The sequence below is a fragment of the Dryobates pubescens genome, chromosome 33 (assembly GCF_014839835.1).
Source record: "Dryobates pubescens isolate bDryPub1 chromosome 33, bDryPub1.pri, whole genome shotgun sequence".
In the NCBI taxonomy this organism is placed as follows: domain Eukaryota; kingdom Metazoa; phylum Chordata; class Aves; order Piciformes; family Picidae; genus Dryobates; species Dryobates pubescens.
In genome coordinates this window covers 7,490,878-7,510,712 of record NC_071644.1, presented here as the reverse complement: position 1 = coordinate 7,510,712, position 19,835 = coordinate 7,490,878, and the positions used below count along the sequence as shown (strand labels likewise).

Below are 19,835 nucleotides of genomic sequence, written 5' to 3'. Positions count from 1 at the left end.
ATACTGGACCTCAGGTTTGCAACTTCAGCTTTGAGCAGAGGATCTGCCTCTGGTGATTGGTTGGTTGGATTTGGTGGCACCTAGGGGGCAATGGTCTCAAACTGGAAGAAGCTGGATTTAGATGAGACACAGGGAAGCAATTCTTCCCCCTCAGGGTGGTGAGACACTGGATCAGGTTGTGGAAGTGTTCAAGGCCAGGCTGGATGAGGCCTTGAGCAACCTGATCTGGTAGGAGGTGTCCCTGCCCATGGCAGGGGGCTTGGATCTGGATGATCTTTAAGGTTCCTTCCAACCCAACCCCTTCTCTGATAAATGATAACTCCACTTGGCTTTTCCACTCCCCCCACCCTGAACCCAGCTTTTGGATTTGATGTGGTGGAAAGAAAGTCACCCAATGCAGATTTGTCTTTTCCTTTTATCTTGGGGGGGGGAAACACAATCTTCAGACAGCAGTCTGGAAAAACCTGATAATAATAAAGCTGTGCTGGTTTCCTGGGCAATTCCTCTGTTTGTCTGACTGGTTCCTATTAATGGGGCTTGAGATGAAGCCCAGGAATCTGCAGCTGAGTGCTCTCCAGCAGAAGGGAGGTGTTGCACTGCAGTGCCATCCAAAGATGCCAGACCACAGAGCTGCTTCGGGGCAGGAGCTGCAGACAGAGCTCTCTGACCTGTTAGGGGGACAGCAGTGCTGGGAGGACACAGAGGCCCAGCTCAGGAGCAGCAGTCTGCTGCCTGCTGAACTCCTTGCTGCCTGTCCAAGCCTCTGCCAGGCAGGCTGCAAAGCTCAGTGCCTTCAGCTGAGCAAAGCCCTCTTAAGATTCCATCCAGCCAAACCTGAGCTCCCAGCATTTCCTACCTGAAACAGAGGTGGAACCAATCTGTGTCCTGTCACCATCTGCTTCCTGTCTGAAACAGAGAGGCCTCTGCAGAGCCTTTCTTCTCCCTGCTAGCCTGGTGTGTGCTGAGCATGGCAGGTGCAGAGCTCCAGGAAGCCAAACCACTTGTGAGGGTGCTGGGAGGTTCCTTCCCCCTGCATGGCTGAAGCTGCTTCGTTTGGCCAGGGCCTGTGGCCAGGGTGGAGAGCTGCATGTGCCACAGTGGGCAGCTGAGGGATGCTTCTGGTTGGGAGAACCTATCCCCAGAAGAGCTGTGGGAGTGAGGAAGGAGAAAGGCTCTGGACAGGGGTCAGGTCTGCCTCCATGGAGACCCCAGTTAAAGATTCAGCTCCTGCTGGGCCAGAGTGTTGACACAGCTGCCCCTCCAGCACCTCTTTGGAGCAGCCAGGCTCTGGGCTGACTGGAGGCTGTGTGAGGAAAGGACATCTGTGAAATAGCCTCCTCTGGCCCTTTCCTCCTCCTGAAGCCCAGAGAAGCTGTTGCTCTCTCCTTCCAGTGGGTGGTTTCCTTCAGTAGGTTTGGCCCGCACTTGGCTTCTTCCAGTCAGGAAATAGCCAATTCATGAGAGCAGCAACCACAGCATTCTGCATCCATCCCAGCAGGCCAGCAAGGAGCAGGCAGTAACCTCTGCAGTGCCAAAGCTGAGGGGCAGAAAGGTGGGAAAGCAACCTGGAGTTGCAGCCTGGAAGGCTCTGCCTGTGGTGGAGAGGAATCAGGGGAAGGAGAGAGTCTTCTCTCTGCCCTCTGGGCAGTGGGAGCAGCTTCCTGCCTCCCAGCCACACATTTGGCCAGGCTCTGCTCTGGTGAGGCAGCTGGACAAAAGGTTTGAGCCTCTCTCCCTGGCCTGGCAGGCACAAGAGGAGAGGCTCCTTCCACCAGACTCTGGCACCTCAGCAGGTCAGTGCTGGCTGTGCTGGGATGCCTGAGGCTGGCAGCCGGTCTGCAGGTCAGGGACAGTGGAGGGCTGCATTGCCTTGCCTGCAGCTGGTTGTGGAGTTGGACTCCTGCAGATGTTTGAGGCTTGCAGAGGCAGGGCTGTGCTTTTGCAGTGGGGGTGCTGCTGGCCTGGCCATCCAGGCTGCTGGCCTGGCTCAGCTGCTGAGTGTGGGAGCTTGGCCTGGGACTGCCTGCCTGCCTCTCACTACCCCACTGCAGAGAAGTGACAGGGTTGAAGTCTGCAGTGAGAAAGCAAGCAGCAGCTTACCTGGCTCTGCTTGGGGCAGGGTGGTGAGCTGCTGCAGTCAACAGCAGGCTGCTTGCTTGTCACTGGACTCATGGTGGAGTTATTCAAGGGTAATAATAGCTGCAGTTTCTTGGAATCCCTTTGGAAGTGGCTTGTTCTGTCTGCTGCTGGAGACAGCATCCTGGACCTGCTCTGGATGCTTCCCTTGCTGCAAAGTGTTAACTGTTTAGATGTTTGGTTAAGGCTTTTAGAATCATAGGATCAGAGAACTGTCAGGGTTGGAAGGGACCTCAAGGCTCAGCCAGTCCCAGCTCCCTGCCATGGGCAGGGACACCTCACACCACAGCAGGTTGCTCACAGCCACCTCCAGCCTGGCTGCAAACACCTCCAGGCAGGAGGCTTCCACCACCTCCCTGGGCAGCCTGTGCCAGGCTCTCACCACCCTCCTGGGGAACAATTTCTTCCTCACATCCAATCTGCATCTCCTCACTTCCAGTTTTGCTCCATCCCCCCCAGTCCTGTCACTGACCCCCTCAAAAGTCCCTCCCCAGCTTTTTGTTAGAATGCTCTCCTCTTTCCTGCCCCACAGCCCTCCTGGGGGCAGAGGGAATCTACCTTCTGGTGCACTAGGTGGGACAGAGAAGTATCAGAAGGAAAGAGATTGCAGTGGAGCAATTCAGTTTGTCTCCATGGAGTGCCAGGGGAAAGCTACTGGCTTGGAATTTGAAGGCCTCCCTCCTATGAGAGCCCCACATAAATTTAGCTCTGTTCTACAGAAGGACTTTTAGGAATGAGAAGTTTTCATTCCCTTGCCCCAGCCTTTTCCACTTGGGGACTAATTTGATTGTATTTCTAGATCCCCTCAGCACTGCCAACCACAACCAACAGCAACAGAATGCAAGCAGGCAAAGCTTCACCACATTTCAGTTGCTAACAGCTGCAGGAGCTCCTGGCTTTAGATTCCTCTCCTTTGCCTGCAGATCTTGCATCAAGAGTCCTGCAGGAGCTCCTGGCTTTAGATTCCTCTCCTTTGCCTGCAGATCCAAGTGCCACCTACTATTGGACCCTTGGTGCCATGGTCTAGTCATGAGGTCTGTGGTGGCAGGTTGGACTTGGTGAGCTTTGAGGTCTCTTCCAACCTTGGTGATACTGTGATACATCCAATCCCCTCTTGAACACCTCCAGGGATGGGGACTCCACCACCTCCCTGGGCAGCACATCCCAATGGCCAACAGCTCTCTCTGGGAAGATCTTTCTCCTCACCTCCAGCCTAAACCTCCCCTGGCACAGCTTGAGACTGTGTCCTCTTGTCCTGGTGCTGCTTGCCTGACAGAAGAGCCCAACCCCCAGCTGGCTCCAACCTCCCTTCAGGGAGTTGCAGAGAGCAAGAAGGTCTCCCCTGAGCCTCCTCTTCTGCAGGCTAAGCAACCCCAGCTCCCTCAGCCTCTCCTCACAGGGCTGTGCTCCAGACCCCTCCCCAGCCTCATTGCCCTTCTCTGGACACCTTCCAGTCTCTCAATGTCCTCCTTGCCCTGAGGGGCCCAGAACTGGGCACATCTTGTGTGAAGGGCTGGAAGCAGGAATCCTAAACCTGAGCCCAGCCTCTGTGACAGGGAGATCTGTTCCCCCCATGGCAGCATTCTGGGGGGGGTTAGTTGTGTTTTAGGCTCTTCTTGCCTGCGCTGCCCTAAGCTTCCACAAGCTCAGCCTTGCTCACTCCTTCCCTTCTGCTAAGGTAGCTGCCATTCAGCCTTTGCTTACAGCTCCCAGGGCAGAGCCAGTCTTGTTTCTAGGCTGTTGCCTGAGCTTGGAGGAGGAGGCAAAGATCAAAACCCCACTGAAGGCACCGGGATGAATCCAGTCTCAAGCAGCCAGCTGGGTGAGTGTCAGACAAAGGGAGAAACAGCTGGCTCCAGTCAAGCACACATCAGTTCCTCCCCTAGGGGAGGGGAGCTGGGGGGAGCAGAATGGGTTTGTGAGCCCGGGGCTGTGTGGGACCAACTCTACTCGACAAAACTTGGCCACCAGAGTCAGCTCAGCTCAGCAGGTCCCAGGGGGAGGGGAGAGAGGAGAGTTTGCAGTGGCCCTGCAGAAAGGAGGTGGAGAGTCGAGCGCCGAGGAGAGCAGAGCGTGGGGAGGTGGGGAGCTGGGAGGTGGAGTAATGCTTGCAGGGAATATGAGCTGCTGTCCACAGCTTGCTGGCTGTAAATTGATGAGGTCATAGTGGGGTTTCAGTTTGAGGAAAAAAAACAAACCAAAGTAGAGGGGAAAAAAAAAAAAGTCTTCAGCTTGTTTTTGAAGAGGGCCAAAAACACGGAGAGGAGAGAGAGCAGAGGAAGAGGACATGGAGCAGCTCACAAAACTCCTCCTGTGGCAGCTTGTGCTTCAGCAAAGTAAGCTCCTAGCTGGTCTGCCTGATGGGACTTGAGTTCGATTTGCACTGCCGAGCCTGGGGCTGCCCAGCTGCGAGCTTTGCAGCCGCTCTCTTGGTGAGGCTGCCGCCGGGGTCGCAAGGCAGCCGCGGGGCTGGCTCCGCTCTGCGAGCCGGAGGGGAGTCCCGGGCTTCTCCTGCTCTTTTGCAGAGGGGAGGGCAGAGAAGGGCTTGAGGGTGTTTCAAGCAGGGCTCCAGCAGCTTTGTGCCGTCTGGGGCTCCCCTGTCAGTTACCTTGGGCAGCAGACGCAAACCCAGTGAGCTGGAATGTGCAGCCTGCACAGAGAGATTTGGAGGTGGCTTTGTGCTCTTGAGGGGGCAGAAACAGCTGACTGGGAGGTTGTTTTATACCTTTAAGGAGGCAGAAACAGCTGATTTGGAGGTTGTTTTATACTTTGAAGAGACAGAAACAGGTGCTTTGGAGGTTATGTTTTTGAGGAGGCAGAAAGAGCTGATTTGGAGGGTGGTTTATACTTTTGAGGGGGCAGAAACAGCTGATTGGGAGGTTATGTTTTTGAGGAGGCAGAAAGAGCTGATTGGGAGGTTGGTTTATACTTTGAAGAAGCAGAAACAGCTGATTTGGAGGTTGTTTTATACCTTTAAGGAGGTAGAAACAGCTGATTGGGAGGTTATGTTTTTGAGGAGGCAGAAAGAGCTGATTTGGAGGGTGGTTTATACTTTGAAGAGGCAGAAACAGCTGATTTGGAGGTGGTTTTATACTTTGGAAGAGGCAGAAACAGCTGCTGCATGTGTGTGTGTGTGAGTGAGAGAGAGTGATCAGGATGGGGTTAAAAATGAGTGTGTGGAGTCTTTTTCTTCTCCCTCCCATGTCAGCATAAAGACTGAGACACAGGAATTCACTTTTGGGTTAGGTACAGAGAAGGGCTGAGGATGAGGATGGTTTGTAGCTTTGCCTGCATCTCAGAGATTCCTGTAAGAGCTAAAAGCAACTTGAGGGTCCTGAGAGCCTGGCCCCAAGGTGAGCAGAGAAACCCCAGCAGGGCTTGGGTGGCAGGAGAAGATTGGAGGATTGGTTGCCAAACCGCAGCTAGAAACTCTCTGGGCTCTAAGGAAGGGACCCCTGAGCACAGGACCAGCTGCAGCTCGAGCAACAGGATGGAGAGACTTCACTTAGGGTGCTGACAGGAGGAAGTGAGGAGCACAAGGGGTGTTTGGGGGGGGGCTGGTGAGTCCCCCCTGCTCTTCACAGTCCTGAAAGGCTGTGGCTGGCCTGAGTCTCTCAGAATTCCTCAGCAGGTAGGTGGAGAAAGCTGAAGAGTTCTCAGTCCCTAATTAATCTAATTTCCATGTCATGCCACCCCAGTTTTGCAGTGCCTCAAGGCTAGGTTTAGGCATTGGCAGTGCACGGCAGCAGAGGGAGAGAGGAGTTCAAGTGGCTCAGCAAACTCGTGTGAGAGGGTGGGCTCAGGCTGGAGGAGGAGGAAGAGGAGACCACATGTTGTGATTGAGGAGCAGCAACCAGTCCAGCTGCTCCCCAGGGTGTGATTTAGTGGTGCTGGCAGAGCTCGGGGGGGAGCAGCCCGGGCAGGAAGAGCAGGTTGGGTTGCTGCAGAGCAGCGGTGCGGCTGTGTGGAGGCAACAGTGTCCCACCGAAGGATGGATTAGCCCTGAGAGCCTTTCTCCAGCTGTGCTTCTGAGAGCTAGGTGTGCAGGCAGCCCTGCATGCTGGCTGAGCCCCACACAGGATTACATAATGAGTGAAGGGGGGAGAAAGGAGGCAACCTGCTGCTGGGCCATAGCTGCTGAGCTGATCCCTGCTGGACAGGAATCACACCCTCAAGTGTTAATGTCTTGCAGGGAGGAACGGCAGTGTGTTTGGAATGGCTCTGCAAACTATGCTGTGGGCCTGGAGCCAGCCTGAAGTACACAAAGCAGAGAAGGGTTTACAAAGCTCGAGCTGTCTGTGAGAAAGTCAGGGCAGAGCCGAGAGGGCTCCTGGCTGCAGCAGCCAAGATGGAGCTTGGTTTCTTGGATTGCCCTCCTGCAGAGGCAGCACATTCTTGCTCTGGGCATGTTCCTACCTGCACTGAGGTGCTGGAGCTGTTGTGAGGGAGTCTGGGGCTCTCCAGCCCTAACAGAAAGCAGAAGCCTCTGCTCTTGAGAAAGTTTTCCCAGGAAGCTCTGGGGGAAAAAAAAAAGCTAAACAAAGACAAAGCCTTAGCTGAAAGCCCAGCTCAAAGCTTGGCCACCAGCTGGCTTTGTGAGGGGGCCTTTGGTGTGGTGCCAAGCTTAGCTCTGCAGCTCCAGGCTGGGAGATGTCCAGGTGGAGCTGTGTCACTCACTGCTTCCCTCCTGTGCCTCTTTGGGGTGGTCTCAGAGGTTAGTTGTGGTTCCTGGTCCCTGGGGTTTATCAAACTGGCTACCAGAGGAGAGCTGAGCTCCTTTGTGTGGCTGCCACCCTGATGCTTCTGCAGCATAAACCACAGTGGCCTCTTAGATGCTGGCTCAGCTCCCTGAAGAGTCAGGATGGAGCCACTGCCCTTCTCCAGAGGGATGTGGACATAGTTTGGGAGCACAGGCTGCTGTTTTGCAATCCCTGTGGAATGGCTCTGCAGAGACCTTTCAGTCCCCTGCATGGACAATGGGAGTGATGGGGGGGGCCAGGAGCCCTGGCACATGCAGGGTCTGGGAGGGACATGTCCTTCCCCTGGGACCAGGCCACCCCTCTGTGTCCCTCATGTGCAGAGGTGTTGCAAAAGGAGCTGAGGCTGAGCAGGAGATGGTAGGGAAGGTGTGCAGGGGAACAAGCACAGAGTGCTGGGGCTTGGAAGGCACCTCCAGAGATCATCCAGGGCAGGCCACACAGGAACACATCCAGATGGGACTGGAAAGTCTCTAGAGAAGGAGACTCCACAACCTGCTCCAGGGCTCCAGCACCCTCACAGCAAAGAAGTTTCTCCTCATGGTTGAGGTGGAACCTCCTGTGTGCCAGCTTGTGCCTGTTGCTCCTTGTCCTGTCACTGGGCACCACTGGAAGAAACCTGGCTCCTTCTTCTTGCCCCCCACCCCTCAGATATTCATAGGCATTGATCAGATCCCCTCTCAGCCTTCCTTCTCCAGACTAAACAGCCCCAGGGCTCTCAGCCCTTCTTCACAGCAGAGCTGTTCCAGTCCCTTCATCATCCTTGTAGCTCTCCACTGGAGTCTCTCCAGCAGATCCCTGTCCCAAAACTGGACACAGTGTCCCAGGGGTGGTCTCACCAGGGCAGAGGAGAGGGGGAGGCAGAGGAGAGAGGGAGGAGAGCCTCCCTAGCCCTGCTGGCCACACTTTTCTCCCTGCACTCTGTGTCACCCTCAGAGGCTGTTGTTTGAAGCCACACACCTGGGTCATGACACTCATTTCTCCAGTCACTTCTCTGCTCTCTTTCCTTCCCACTGCTGCAGTCTGGACCTCAGTGGTGCTCCTTGCCTCCTGAGGCACTGCTCCAGGCAGCTCCTCTCTGCTGACCTCAAGGGCAAGGCTCTCACTGAGTTCAGCAGAAGCACTGCAGGTACTGCTGGTGGTGTCCCACGGAGTGTTAGTGGCACTTCCAGTGCCTGCAGTCTCCTTTCTGCTCTGGCAGTCTTTCACCCTCCAGGATGAGGCAGACCTCAGGGCATGCTCCTGCCTGTGAAGCAGAACCTCTGCAGGAGGAGAGCAGTGGTGCTGTGGCAAGGCTCAGGGGACAGCCTTCTGGGCAGCTGCTCCAAGGCCACTGCCTGGAGAGCTCTGGGTGCCCAAGATGTCTTGCAGAGCCTGAGGCTTTTACTTCTAGCTTGCCTGCAGGGTTTTATGGCTTAATTTCTCAGCTGGGAAGTGGATGGGATTCAAGGAGTGAGAGCTGGCTCTGCCTTTTACAAGGGCTTAGGAAATGCTTTTGCAGGCTGCTTTCCTCTTCCTGTGTCGTGTGAGCAGCAGAATCCAGCTGAGAGGCCTGCACAGAGCCTGCCAGGGCACAGCTGATTGCTGCCCTGTTGTTAGCTTCTTGTGGGCACATGACAGAGAGAGCACAAAGTCATCATCCATCACCTTGGAAGGACTGAGAAGTCAGAGCCAGCAGTGAGTTCTGGGGTGACAACTACTGAGCTGTGTGGGGTTGCAGGTGCTGCAGTCCTGTGACTGCAAATGTCTGAGCTTCCACAAGGTGCAGAGATCCTCCTTGAGTTCTACAGTGGCAGGTTGGGAAGTGTGACTCACTCCCAGTTTGCCCCAGTCCTGTGGCTCCTGAGCTGTGAGCTTTGCTGGGTTCTGGGTATCTCTGTGTCTCTGTTCAGCAGCTGCTGTGCTGCACCAACAATGACTTGCAAAAGCAGGGCAGGGGCACAGGGCCCCTTTGCTTCTCTCACAGAGCAGAGGTAGGAGACTGAGAAGAGAGAAAGGCTTTAGCCCCTGCTCTGTGCTCAGGTTACTGAAGGTCACTTGGATGAATTCCTTCTTCTCCAGACATGCCTGGGATCAGAGACATTCCAAATTCCTTGGGTTTCTGAGTGATCTCATCCACAGCCTTGTCAAATAAGTTGGATTCTCACCCATGGCTTGATGTACAGCTGCAGATTTCCAGCAATGCCCAGAAGTTCTGCCTCCTTTGCCTTGTGGAGGTCCCATGCCTCGTGGCAAGACCTGGCCTTCCTTTCACTGAATCCTTTAGGCTGGTAAAGACCTTCAAGGTCATCAAGCCCAACCATTTGAAGAAGAGAAGGCTCTGAGGAGGCCTAACTGTGGCCTTCCAGGATCTGCAGGGGGCTACAAGGAAGCTGGGGAGGGACTTTTGAGGGGGTCAGGGAGGGACAGGACTGGGGGGGATGGAGCAAATCTAGAAGGGGGGAGATGCAGATTGGATGTGAGGAAGAAGTTGTTCCCCAGGAGGGTGGTGAGAGCCTGGCACAGGTTGCCCAGGGAGGTGGTGGAAGCCTCCTGCCTGGAGGTGTTTGCAGCCAGGCTGGAGGTGCCTGTGAGCAACCTGCTGTGGTGTGAGGTGTCCCTGCCCAGGGCAGGGGGGTTGGGACTGGCTGAGCCTTGAGGTCCCTTCCAACCCTGACAGTTCTATGATTCTATGATCAACCCAAGTCTGCTGCTAAGCCATGTCCCTCAGCACCACATCTCCTCAGCTTTCAAATGCCTCCAGGGATGATGATTCAACGACTTGGCTGCTGTGCCACTGTCCTTTTGACACCTTTGAGTGGTAACAAGAGGCAGGACAAGAGGAAGTGGCTTCAAGTTGCATTAGGAGAGGTTTAGGTTGAATATGAGGAAAAAGTTCTTCCCCAGAAGGGTTGTCCAGGCCTGGACCAGGCTGCCCAGGGCAGTGGTGGAGTTCCCCATCCATGGAGGGGTTTCAAAGCCTTGGAGATGTGGTGCTGAGGGCCATGGTTTAGTGGTGACCTGGCAGTGCTGGGTTAATGTTTAGACTTGATGCTCTTAGAGGTCTTTTCCAACCTAAATAATTCCTGATTCTATTCCCTAGAGCAGGTTCCAGGCCCCAGACTTCTGTCCAGAATCTGTGTTCAGTGCAGAGCCCTTTTACTGCCGTGACTCATCTCTGTGCTGAGCTCCAAATCAGCACCTTCACCTTGGCTGGCTTTGGTTCTAGTGCACATCACTTTCACCCTGGGCAAAGTCCCAGAGCCAGCAAGGCTCTGCCCTCTTCCCAACAGGAAGCAACATCCCCTGGGCACTCAGGGGCAGCCCTAGGAAGACCCTGGAGGGGAACTGCCAAGTAAGGAAGAGTGTGCCCCTGCCATGCTGCTTAGGGAGCTGCTAGTGGAAGCTTTGAGAGTGGAGGGGAAAAGAAGCTGTCAACCCCCCCCAAGACAAGAGCTTTCCTTACCTAAAGGCTGTTCCACCACAGACAGCTTCACCACTCCCCTGGTTTGCAGAGAGCTGTGTTGGGAAGTGCTGGCTGAGAGGGATCCAGCAGCTTAGCCTGGCAAAAGGGTCCTGTGAGTGGGATGGAGAGACAGGACCTGGGTGGCCCTTCCCATGCCAGCAGGGCCATCTGAAAGGTCCCAGCCTAGGGCTTGGTGCTGTTGTTACTTCAGGTCTGCAGCAGGCTGCTGAGCAGAGCACACTGGAAGGCCTGGGGGGAGACTTTGGTCAGGGATATGATGCTGCCCAGTGTTTTTTCCATTAACTGGCAAGAGGAAAGGAGAAAAGGGAAAGCATTCCTCTTGCTGAGCCAGGAGAGGATGTTTGTGTGGCTCCAGAGCCATTTGCTCTTGTGGAGCAGAGAGTCAAGGCCAAGGCTCTGGGAGCAGTGGCTGCACAGCCAGCTCACAGCCACCAGTTGCTGTTGGTGTTGTGCTGCTGTGTTGCTCCCTGGCTGCAGGGGAAACAGCTCCCTTCAGGCACAGGGAGACTGCTTTGGCACACTGATGCTGAGAGCTGAGATGGATTTATTCTGGAGAAGGCTGATTGGGTGCTGGAGAAGAGCTTTGTTGTCCCCAGCTAGATCTAAGTCCTGGCTTGCAGAGGCTGGCAGCTGCTTGTTTTCACCAGCAGGCATTTTGCAGCCTGTTAGAGGAGAGCATTCAAATGATGGCATGAAAATGTTCCCAGTGGGATGTCTCTTGCTTGGATCCAGCACAGACTTTCTCTGAGATTAGAAATGCTGGGGGGGGGGAGAACCCCAAACCCACCCTGGCATTTGGAGTGCCTCTGACCTGCTGGTGGCTCAGCAGCTGCTGCTCAGCTCTCTGGTGTCACTGCTCAGGGCCATGGAATGGAGCTGAGTTCATTGTCACTCCCCACACTGGGGGAGTGGTTGAGCCAGCCCCAGCCTGGAGTTCATTCCTTCTGTTTTGAAATGCAGGAATTCCAGGGCTGAAACAAATACATAAACCAACCACTGCCTTTCTTTGGGGGACACTGGGAGGGACTCTGTGCCTATGGCCTTAGCAAGACAAAACATCTCATGGGCTTGCTGGAACCCACTGGGGCTTGCCTGGGTAGGGAGATGAATGATGTCATTGTGTTGGGAAGCTGAACTGGGCTCTCAGAGCATGATGTCAGGAGACCTCCTAGACCCCTCCTCCACAAAAAGCAGAGCAAGGCAGAAACAAAGGCCTTGCTTCAGCTCTGGCAAAGCTCCTCCTGCCCAGACCCGAGTCAGGTGCCTTGGAGAGAGCTGCAGCTGCATCTGGAGCCATGCAGAGCAGGGGAGCCTGGGGGCATGGCCCCAGGCTGTGGGGGTGGTGGTGCAGCAGAGTGCTGCCAGCAGGCTGGGGCACCAGGGTGAAGCACAGCAGCCAGGTCAGCTCCCTCCTCCCTGCACAGCTGGGCTCAGCACACTGGAGCAGTGTATTGACAGGGGAGGGAGGGGTAGATGGAGTCACAACAGAGGAGGTGGCTGCTGGCTGAGCCTTTTTGGCTCCCCCCTGCCTGTCTTTGTCAGTAACAGTTCTTTCCCTTTGCTTTGACAGGTTCTGTGCATTTATATTCAGGTGAGTGACATCTCTGCTGCCTGCCTGCTTTTGTCACCCTCAGGAGAGATGAGATTCCATGGCAGGCACTGGGGCTTTCCTTGCTGACTTCCACTGGAAGTTCCCATGAACCACTGCCTCTAAACTGTGATTGAACTGGGGGTTGGGATTAGGAAGGGAGGGGAGGGCAGGGCAGATCTACAGTCCTCATGGCAGACACTGTAGGTGCTGCTTGCACTGGATGCACTCACTGCTTGTTTCTTGTGTTTTGTTTCTTTGTTGGTTTGCCTTTGCCTTTTGCCCTTGCATTTTCCCTTTCCCTTTTCCCTTTGGCCTTTGCCTTTTGCTTTTGCCTTTGCCTTTTGCTTTGGCCTTTGGCCTCGGCCTCTTCCCTTTGCCTTTGCCCTTTTGCCTTTTGGTTTTGCCTTGCTGCTGGCTCTCAGTCCCAGCTGATGCCTCCAACCCAGCCAGCGTGGTAGTGTCAGTGTTAAACATCAGTGCTGCCCTGGGCTCCCAGGCTGTGCTGCCCTGCAAGAGCCACCGCATGGTGTGGACCCAGGACCGGCTCAACGACCGCCAGCGCGTGGTGCACTGGGACGTGCTCAGCACCTACTATGGGGACAACAAGATGGAGAGGCTCTGTGACATGTACTCGGCTGGGGAGCAGCGTGTCTACAGCTCCTACAACCAGGGCAGGATCCTCATGCCCCAGAATGCCTTCACAGATGGCAACTTCTCCTTGGTGATCAAAGGTACGGAGCAGCGCCGCTGGGCCCTGGGCTGCCTGCTGCGGGGAGGCTTCCTGGCTCCCCGAGCTGTGGCTTTCAGGGCAAGTGGCTGTTTCACAGGGCATTGTCTACAAATTCATCAATACCAGGCTAATGAGGTTAATGAGGCTCTCTGAAGCACTGGCAATGGTGTTTAGTTTCCCTTTGAGACAGTGCCATTTCAAGGGCTTGGAAACAACTCATTGCCTGAAAGTCTCTTGGGCTTCTTCTGGACCTTTGTGTGTTGGTTCCTGGTAAGCACAAAGCTCTCAGCCATGCTCTTGGCTAAACCTAACCCAGCTCTCTCTTTCCATCTGTTAGTACAAATACCTCCCCATAAACTAATGAAATCATTACATTAGGTGGTTTAGGCTCTGCTCAGCCCACCCTGGTGATCAGGATGGGTTAGAAGCAGGTGATATAAAGACCTTTTGGCACCCAGACAAGGCTTTGGGAGGCAGATAAAGGACAGGAGCAATCATTGCCTCAGTACCAAGCATTTAACTTCTCCTCTCTTCCCTGCTGTCCTAGGTGTTGCAGAGAGTGATGAAGGCATCTACTCTTGTAATCTTCACCATCACTACTGCCACTTGTATGAAACTGTGAAAATCCAACTAAGTGTCACCAAGAAAGGTAAGTGTGGCAGGCAGCTTGGTGTTCCTTTCAGAAAGGGACCTGCTCTGGAGTCCAGTGACCCCCAGAGCTACTGAATTCACAGTGGGGCTTGTGGTGTGGATGCAGGGGTTTGCCTCTGCATTCTCATTTGCAGGTTCAGGGCATAAATGCCACAAAAGGCCTGGAAAGCATCCAGAGACAGTGGTGCTCACTCTGCTGTTTGCTCTCAGATGCCCTCAGGTTCAGTGCCAGTTGGTGACAAACTCACCATGAGCCAACAACGGTCACTGGCAGCCCAGAGGGCAACCATGCCCTGAGCTGCATCCAAAGCAGGGAGAGCAGCAGCACAGGGAGGGGATTCTACCCTTCTGCTCTGATGAGACCCCACAGGCAGCACTGCCTCCAGGTCTGGTGGCCCCAGCAAAAGAGGGACAAGGAACTGCTGGAGAGGGTCCAGACAAGGCAATGAAGATGATCAGAGGGATGAAGAACCTCCCCTGTGGGGACTGGCTGAGTTGGGGCTGTTCAGCCTGGACAAGAGAAGGTTCCAGGGAGACCTTAGAGCAGCCTTCCAGTGGCTGAAGGGGCTCCAGCAGAGCTGGGGAGGGACTTCTGACAAGGGCTGGGTGTGACAGAAGGAGAGGGAATGGATTGAAGCTGGAGGAGGGGAGATTTAGACTGGTCTCTTCCAACCTTGGTGATTCTGTGAGATTAGGAAGAAATTCTTTAGAGTGAGGGTGAGGAGACACTGGAACAGGTTGTCCAGGGAGGCTGTGGCTGCCTCCTCCCTGGAGGTGTTAGAGGCCAGGCTGGATGAGGCCTTGAGCAACCTGGGCTGGTGGGAGGTGTCCCTGCTTGTGGCAGGAGGTTGGAAGTGGATGATCTTGAAGGTCCCTTCCAACCCAAACCATCCTAGGATTCTATGGCACTTTCTTCCCTGTGTGTCTCAGTGAAGCTTTCTCCTTCCTTGGCATGTGCCCAGCACTGTGTGGAGCCTGTTCAGTGCCTTGTTTGCTGTAGGCAGCCCAATTACTGCTCCAGCAGCAGAACATCTCTGCTAACTACCCATCAGCAGTCAGCTTAGCCACAAAGTTGTGCCTTGTACATTGCTTGGTGAGCTTGCCCTGAGAAGCCTGTAGTTAAAAAGCCTCCTCAAGTTACCACACCTTAACTCCAGCTCTAAAATCAAGCTTCTAAGGGCAGCTGGCAGCTGCAGTGTGTGCCACCCATGCCACATGCTCATCACTACCATGTCATTAAAACCAGCCTTTGTGGAGCTGGGGCTGATGGTGCTGGGAAGCTCCTGAAGGGCTGAGGGGGTAGCAGCAAACTGCCTCTCTTCTGCTGCTCTGCTGGCAGCTTCTATGCAATAAAAACACCCAGGCAGGCCTGAGAGCCCCACTCTGCTCATCTCTGTCTTGCTGCTTCTGTTATTCCTTTTCAAGAGTGACTATAAAGAGATGCTCCTTGAAAACCTGCAGTAATTAGGGCATTTGTGGGTAGAGAAACATTTCCTGCTTGGAGCTTTGGGATGCAGCATAGTGAAGATGAAATCTGTTATTCTCATTCCATTCTTAGCCTGCAGAGAGAAGCTTCTTCCTGCTTTCTGAAGCAAGGAGTTGAGCTCACAGCTCCAAGGAGACTGCTCTGGGTTAAACTGACCCAGGGTGGAGGAGATAAAGCTGAGGCTTCTTCACTAGCTGCTGAGGCTTCTTCACTAGCTGCTGAGGCTTCTTCACTAGCTGCTGAGGCACACTGCCCTTGGGGCACCTCAGGGTTCAGCGAGTCACAGAATGGTTTGGGTCAGAAGGGACCTTCAAGATCATCCAGATCCAACCCCCTGCCATGGTGTCCTACCAGCCCAGGCTGCTCAAAGCCTTGTCCAATCTGCCCTTGAACACCTCCAGGGAGGGGACACCCACAGCCTCCCTGGGCAGCCTGTGCCAGTGCCTCCCCACCCTCACTGGAAAGAATTTCTTCCTCATTTTCAGTCTAAATCTGCCCTCCTCAAGCTTCAATCCGTTTCCCTTCATCCTATCACTCCAAGCCCTTGTCACAAGTCCGTCCCCAGCTCTGCTGTAGCCCCTTCAGGTACTGGCAGGCTGCTCTAAGTTCTCCCTGGAGCCCTCTCTTGTCCAGGCTGAAGAGCCCCGGCCCTCCCAGCGTGTGCCCCTAGGGGAGGATCTCCATCCCTCTGATGCTCCTCATGGCCTGGCCCCGCTCCAGCAGCGCCGCCTGCGGAAGGGGCACGATGGAGGCTTGCAGGGTCTGGGGGCGCTCTGGGCTGTGCCCGGCAGCCCTTAAGCCCCGGCCCGGCTGCGTCAGGGCGTCTTGTCCCCGCAGCCGAGGCCGCCGGCGAGTACTGGGACGGGGAGAAGCCCGTGATCGTCGCCCCGGAGGGCAGCACGGTGACGCTGCCCTGCGTCAACCGCAACCACATCTGGACGGAGCGGCACAGCGAGGAGGAGCAGCAGGTGGTGCACTGGGACCGGCAGCCGCCGGGGGTGCCGCACGACCGCGCCGACCGCCTCATCGACCTGTACGCCTCGGGCGAGCGCCGCTCCTACGGCCCCCAGTTCCTGCGCCGCAAGATGAACGTCACCGGCGCCGCCTTCGCCCGGGGCGACTTCTCGCTGCGCATCTCCCAGCTGGAGAGCGCCGACGAGGGCACCTACTCCTGCCACCTGCACCACCACTACTGCGGCCTGCACGAACGCAGGATCTACCGAGTCTCCGTCACCGAGCCGCCCCGGGAGAAGGAGGCGGTGGTCAACCTCACCAACCGCATCGCCCCCGCCCCCGGTGAGTGGCCTCGGGGGGTGGCTCTGCCGGTGGAGGGAGAGAGAAGGGCCACGGGGTCCCAGGGCCACGGAGTCACAGTGCCACAGGGTCACAGTGCCACAGTACCACAGTGCCACAGGGTCACAGTACCACAGTACCCCAGGGTCTCAGGACCCCAGGGCCACAGGACCCCAGGGCCACAGTACCACAGGGCCACAGGACCACAGGGTCACAGTACCACAGGGTCACGGTGCCCCTGTGCCACAGGAGCCCAGGGTCACAGTGCCCCTGTGCCACAGGACCCCAGGGTCACAGTGCCCCTGTGCCACAGGAGCCCAGGGTCACAGTACCACAGCACATTAGCGGTTGGAAGGGACCTCCCGACATGATCATCCAGTCCAACCCCCCTGCCAAAAGCAGGATCCCCCAGGGTAGTCCACACAGCAACACATCCAGGTGGGTTTGGAAAGTCTCCAGAGAAGGAGACTCCACAGCCTCTCTGGGCAGCCTGCCCCAGGGCTCCAGCACCCTCACAGTGTTCCTGGGTGAGCTGCTCTGGGTGAGCCTGCTCTGGCCAGGGGGGCAGGACTGGATGATCCTTTGAGGTCCAGCCCCTGTCGTTCTGTGATCACCCCAGGAGGCCTTTGCTCCCAATGGTAAAATATCTTTGCCTTTCCTCTCCCCCCACAGTGGTCTGCAGGGATCAGATAGTGCCAGCAGCAGAGAGCTTGCTCTCAGGGCAAAGCTGCACCCTACAGAAGCAGCAGACACCACTGAGGTGCAGGGGCAGCACCAAGGCTTCCTCCATGAGGGGGCCTCACATTTGAGCCAGGGGTTACTCCTGCCCTGAGGGTTAGAAATGTTGATGGGGTCTTGCCTCCCTGTTATAGGGCATGGCTCTAGGGTCTGGGCTTGGTTGTTTCTGAGCTCTTCCCTCTGTTGTGCTGTACCTAGAGCTGCCTGTGTGGCCATACGGGCGAGGGTCCTGCAGAGCTGCTTTAGCCCTGCTGCAGCACAGGTGCAGTGTCCCTCCTGGCAGGGTTAATGACTCTGCTGGCACTGCTCTGGTGAGTCACAGAGCCATGGAGTCCAGCTTCTCCCCTGTTTGCTCCAGGGCAGCTCTGCAGCCTGTGCTGCTCTGCAATGCTGACATGTCCTAAGGCAAACAGCTGTTTGTCTAGCAGCCTTCCTCTCCTGCTTGCTTTTGTGGAACAGGAGAAGGTGTGGGGCAAGGGTCAGACCTGTTGCCTTTGCTGTTCCAGTGTGCCACCATGCCCACCAGTGTAGCCCACCAGTGTCCCTCTGCCCTTTGCAGAGGGTTTTGGGCTGTGCAGAGCTGAGCACCAGGAATTCTCCTCCACCCTTCAGCCTTTCTCTCTTTGTTTGCCTTAAACCAACTCTCACATTTTCCACTGCAGTGAGCTATCAGCTGCCAGCCTGTCCAAACTCCAAGCCATCAGGGCTTAGTTCAGGCAGAAGACTGAAAGCAAAATCACAACCTGAATTCTTTTTAAAGCCTTTTTTTTGGGTGTTTTAATGTAGAGCCTTGCTAACATTTGAAAGTGCTCCTTGTGGTTTCATATGTATTGGCTGCTTCACACAGAGTTTTGCCATCCATTTTCAAACAGCTCTACTCTTCTCTTGCAATTGGCTTCTCCAGTTCACAGAAGTCTAAACCTCCCTCCTGGGACTCAAGGTTGGTGTCCAGAAAAACCTGGGGCAGGACTGAAGAGAGGTGGCTCTGGGGGAGCTGAGCTGACTTGGAGACCAGGGCACACAAATATCAGCCCCCACCCCTGCACCTTTGTGGTGCCCTGGAGCCCTGTGCAGATCACACTGATGCAGATGGAAACTGGATCTTGTTTTTCCACCCAGGAATTTAGTCCTCTCTTTCCTGGATGTTGTCCTGGTTGTTGCTGAGCAGAGTCAAAGAGTCACAGAATGTTAGGGGTTGGAAGGGACCCAGTCCAACCCCCCTGCCAAAGCAGGGTCACCCAGGGCAGGGTGGGTGGAAGGGACCCAGTCCAACCCCCCTGCCAAAGCAGGGTCACCCAGGGCAGGTCACACAGGAACACATCCAGGTGGGCCTTGAAAGGCTCCAGAGAAGGAGACTCCACAGCCTCTCTGGGGAGCCTGTTCCAGTGCTCTGTGACCCTCACAGTAAAGAAGAGACTGGATGGGGTGCTTGGTGCCATGGTGAGTTGATGAGATGGTGTTGGGTGGTAGGTTGGACTTGATGATCTCAAAGGTCTCTTCCAACCTGCTCTGCTCTGCCCTGCTCTATTCTATTCTATGCTATTCTATTCTCTTCTCTCAGCCTCCCCTTCTCCAGACTAAAGAGCCCCAGGGCTCTCAGTCTTTCTATTCTCTCAGCCTCCTCTTCTCCAGACTGAAGAGCCCCAGGGCTCTCAGTCTTTCTTCACCCTTAGCTCCCCCCTGGACTCTCCAAGAGCTGCCTGCCCACTCAGAAGCTGCACAGAACCTACAAGGAACTTAACCTGCCAGGGCTGTCCTGTCTTGGCAGTGCTGCAGGAGCTCTCCTCCCTGAGCCAAGGCCTTTGCAGTGTCAGAAGGAGCAGCTTCAGCTGGGCCCCCTGTGGGCAGCGGAGGCTCAGCTGGGCCGGGAGCACCGCGCACAGGAATGTGCTGAGTCGGTGGGAACGTGGAAGGGGCTGAGACATCCGGAGGGCCTGCTCCAAACCCACTGCTGCTGGCACAGGCCCCTGCTTCTGGAGAGCAGGAAAGGCCTGGAATGTTGTCCCATTCCATGGCAAACCCTACAGAACCCTGCTGGGGTGGATCAGAAAGCCAAAGCTTTCGATCAGGAGATAACCAACGCAACCCAATGAGCTTTTTGCAGCAGGCAGCTATAGCTTCTGGCCCAGCTCCCAAGGCCTGGAGCCATTTCCAGATGGGAAGCTTCCTCCTGTTTTGAATAGAAGCATGAGCTCCATCCTGCTCTGCACCTCAGCACTGCAAACGTGGCTGATTGCAGCTCTGGAGGAAGTGATTCTGGCCTGGCATCTGCTGTGTCTCCTGCTTCTTGATGAAACATCCCCAGTCCTTTGCCAGCTGGAAGAGCCAATGGGCCACACAGCCAGCACTTGTAGGGGGCTCTCTTGGAGGAGAGCTCCTAACAGAAGAATTTGACCCTTGGCACCTCTGATCTAACTCTTTTTCCCCCCCTCACTGTTAGAAATGATATTCATAGATTCACAGACTGGTTTGGGTTGGGAGGGACCTTCAAGCTCAGCCAGTTCCAACCCCCTGCCATGGGCAGGGACACCTCCCACCAGCCCAGCTTGCTCAAGGCCTCATCTAACCTGCCACTGAACAGCTCCAGGGAGGGGACATCCACAGCCTCCCTGGGCAGCCTGTGGTTCTCTGGTGGTGTTCTCTCTGATGAAGGAGGGCAGGAGTGCAGGGCTTCCCTGGGCAACCTGTGCCAGTGCCTCCCCACCCTCACTGCCAAGAATTTCTTTCTAATCTCCAGTCTAAATCTGCCCTCTCCCAGCTTCAGTCCATTCCCTCTCATCCCATCACCACAAGCCCTTGTCAAAACTCCCTCCCCAGCTTTCTTGTAGCCCCCTTCAGGTACTGGAAGGCTGCTCTAAGGTCTCCCCAGAGCCCTCTCTCCTCAGTATTTAACCAGATCCTGTGAGGCAGATGGACCATGCTGAGATGTACTGAAAGATCAGATCTTGGCTGCAGAGCAAACCTTCATCCCCTCAGCTTGAACTCTC

General features: G+C 55.5%; 1 protein-coding gene across 1 annotated transcript in view; it reads left to right on the top strand.

Annotated features, from left to right (window-relative positions):
* The first annotated feature begins 4,368 nt into the window (after positions 1 to 4,368).
* The window catches only part of MXRA8 (matrix remodeling associated 8), a 31,468-nt gene continuing 16,001 nt past the window's right edge, over positions 4,369 to 19,835 (top strand). The window contains exons 1-5 of the mRNA XM_054175695.1: positions 4,369 to 4,472; positions 11,930 to 11,950; positions 12,373 to 12,681; positions 13,228 to 13,329; positions 15,655 to 16,113. Of these exons, the coding sequence (XP_054031670.1) occupies positions 4,424 to 4,472; positions 11,930 to 11,950; positions 12,373 to 12,681; positions 13,228 to 13,329; positions 15,655 to 16,113 (940 nt within the window). The 5' untranslated portion in view covers positions 4,369 to 4,423. The remainder of the gene's footprint in view (positions 4,473 to 11,929; positions 11,951 to 12,372; positions 12,682 to 13,227; positions 13,330 to 15,654; positions 16,114 to 19,835) is intronic.